Source organism: Gavialis gangeticus, unplaced genomic scaffold, assembly GCF_001723915.1.
Source record: "Gavialis gangeticus isolate Ggan-Ray unplaced genomic scaffold, GavGan_comp1, whole genome shotgun sequence".
Lineage (NCBI taxonomy): Eukaryota > Metazoa > Chordata > Crocodylia > Gavialidae > Gavialis > Gavialis gangeticus.
The window spans coordinates 4,908,467-4,911,256 of NW_017728996.1; the positions used below are offsets into that span (position 1 = coordinate 4,908,467).

The 2,790-nt window shown below is 48.0% G+C and overlaps 1 protein-coding gene across 1 annotated transcript in view; it reads right to left on the reverse strand.

Moving 5' to 3' along the window:
* Window positions 1-2,790, reverse strand: part of SMAD6 (SMAD family member 6) — a gene marked incomplete at its 5' end in the record, with an annotated part of 83,713 nt that continues 80,923 nt past the window's right edge. The window contains one exon of the mRNA XM_019503807.1: window positions 1-551. Within this exon, the coding sequence (XP_019359352.1) occupies window positions 10-551 (542 nt within the window). The remainder of the gene's footprint in view (window positions 552-2,790) is intronic.

Sequence of the window (2,790 nt, forward strand, 5' to 3'; positions counted from 1 at the left end):
GGCCAATGGTTATCGGTTATTGCTGAGTAGTATCTCCAACCAGCAAGGACATGACGTGATAAACTGTCTCGAGTAACATGGCCCCCAGCCTTTTGCAAAGCTGATCCGAACGCTGTTTGGGTCATAGGGCCCATCTGCATAATCCAGGTCCGTGGCGTGTTGTAAGAGGCAAGACTTCTCGTAGTCGAACACCTTTATCGAATAGCCAGGCATCACCTTGCGCACTATCAAAGTCCGACAATGGGGAATGTCCAGTGTTGGGGAGTTGACGAAGATAGGGTGCTCACTGCGATTGTAGGCCCACACGCCATCCGGCTCTTTGCTAAGTAAAATCCCGTAGCCGATTTTACTTCGAGTCCTTCTAACAGTCTCGCTCCTGTTTTCCAGGTTTAGCTGTCCGAGGCAGAAGCCATTTCCTTGAGGTAGGTCATAAAATATACTGACGGACTGTTCATACACTGTGTAGAGGCGTCCAACACGAGTCCGGTGCTCCCAGTAGGCGACATTACACCAGTGACTCCGCTTCATGGCGTCGGGTGACATACTGGCATCTGAGGAGGAAAAACAGAGAAACAATCAGGGGCTTTGGGGGAAGCAGGTGTTTTTAAAGTCCTATTTCTGGCCAGCAAATGCACCCACCCAGGATTCAATCAGATAATGACATGCCGTTTCAAGCACTGCAAGGAAGGAAGCCCCAAGCCAAGGCTGCAGCCTTCCCTTCGAGCAATCCCTTCTGTGCCTGTATCAGGGCCGTGCAAACTGTCCAGCGGCTAGCAATTTTAGCAGCCTGTCCAGCGATGGAGGGTCCTGGGTACCATGTGCATTGTTGCTTAACATTTATATTGTTGTTGTTTCTACAGCCCTAACCAGCCAGGACCTTCTTGGGGCAAGGCATTGTAAACGGCCTTTTCTGCCCCAAAAAGGCCTACCGTTCTCAAGACAAAATATTCCAGCTGGATAACAGCAGCTGAGTCTGCCGGGCTGGCCAGCACAGATTAACACACCAAAATGAACAATACGTGCTGAGTCTCCGCTGGTCAGTGAGTGACCGTGACTCAGGGAGCCAGATCCCGAAACATCGACTCAAGTAATTCATGTACATGCACTGAAGAAATCCGATTTAAAAATCCCTTAATTTGATGGGAGGAATCTGTTCCTAGCAGACTAAGGTTGCCCTTGTCTCCAACACGTGGGTAATGCTCAGGGGAACCAAAAGTCTTGGGATGCAGCACTCAGCCCTGGGTCTAGCAGCCCAGGACACAATGCCTTGATGGCTTGAATTTCCACAAATGGTCCCAGATCCTACAGCCCACTTGGCCTCACTGCTCCAGTACACAGGACAGACTGATCGCTCCCTGCATCTGATCCTCCTGATCACAGCAAACAAATCCATTGGATGGACTTAGATTTCACTAGCGGGACACAGGACGGGAAGGAACTAGAGATGCACCAATATATCTGTTATCTATCGGGTCAGCACTGATAAAAGGCAAATTTATCGGCCTTTTTTGGCTGTTGTAGTCAATAATGTTCTCTGATAATTATGCCTTCTGGCCAGGGCCCCCTGGTTAATAATTGGCTATCGGTATCGGCCAAGGCAGTCCTTATCAGTGCACCCCTAGAAGGATAATTATGCCATTGAGTTCAGTCCGCAGGCAATTGTTAACATACGGACCCCCAAAATCATCCCTTTGAACCCTTACCCATAACTACAGCAACGGTATCAAAAGCACCACGAGCGCCCTATAACACACCACAGGTACGAGCACGGGAGACGGTTGCTGCAGTGACAGGAAGCAGCTAGTTAATATTTGCTCAGAGGGTCCTAGGAGAAGGATGGTATCACTATAGTATTTGTTAGCCAACTGTACTAGTTATTACCCATGTACTGAGTGAAGGCTCCTGGTGTTAGAGGAGGGGAAATATTTTCAGAATAAAAGTGAGCAAGCTCCCATTGTGTCTGAAACACTAGTATTCGTTATTTGGTCATGTAAGAGAGCATCATTTTGATGTCCTCAACAAACTTTAAAATAGAAGTTGCTTCAACCAATTGAAGTCAGTGGACACAAACCACTCTAGCTTAGCGTTCAAAGGCAAATAAATGCATGATGCATGGTGTCACGAATATGTGGCGTGGACACGGCCATGGGATGGTTTAGATAAAGGACTGGAATGAACGACATAATCTAGCACGTTTCCCTCACCCGATAATCATTTAAGACAGCCTCTAGTACTATTCTAGAAAAATAATGTAGACTCTCCTGTCAAGGAAATAGTGTTTTCCACAAACTACACATCTCTGTAGGTAGCCCTGAATTACTGATCTTCCTGCCCATTGGGAAGGTCTTTTCCCTTCGTGAGCCACACTCAGTCAGTACCGCCAGAGGCTCCTTTCCAGCGCATGGTCATCAGCACTGCAAACGGTGCAGGAATTCACAACTTAGATATGTGATTTAGCCTCTTTCCAAATATATAAGCCTAATGCTAACAGGCTCTTTTCCTGATCTGGGATTTTCAAAGATGGCCTTAAAATAAGCAGTGGTACCTTTATCCACAGTCAACCTATTTAAATCAGCAACACTGCCATTACTTTAGCTTAAATCTTCCAACTCCCAATGATGCGTAGCCCTCCCTCGAAGATGTACAGCCCGCGCTCCCCCCACACGGTGTGCCCAGGGGGAAGGGAGCACAGAGGTCCGTCCGATCTGTTGGAAAACTGAGCTCAGCGCTCCTTCCTCTGGAGACAGAAAGCCCCGTCTAAAGAAGCTATAACAGTGGGGGGGGGGGGGG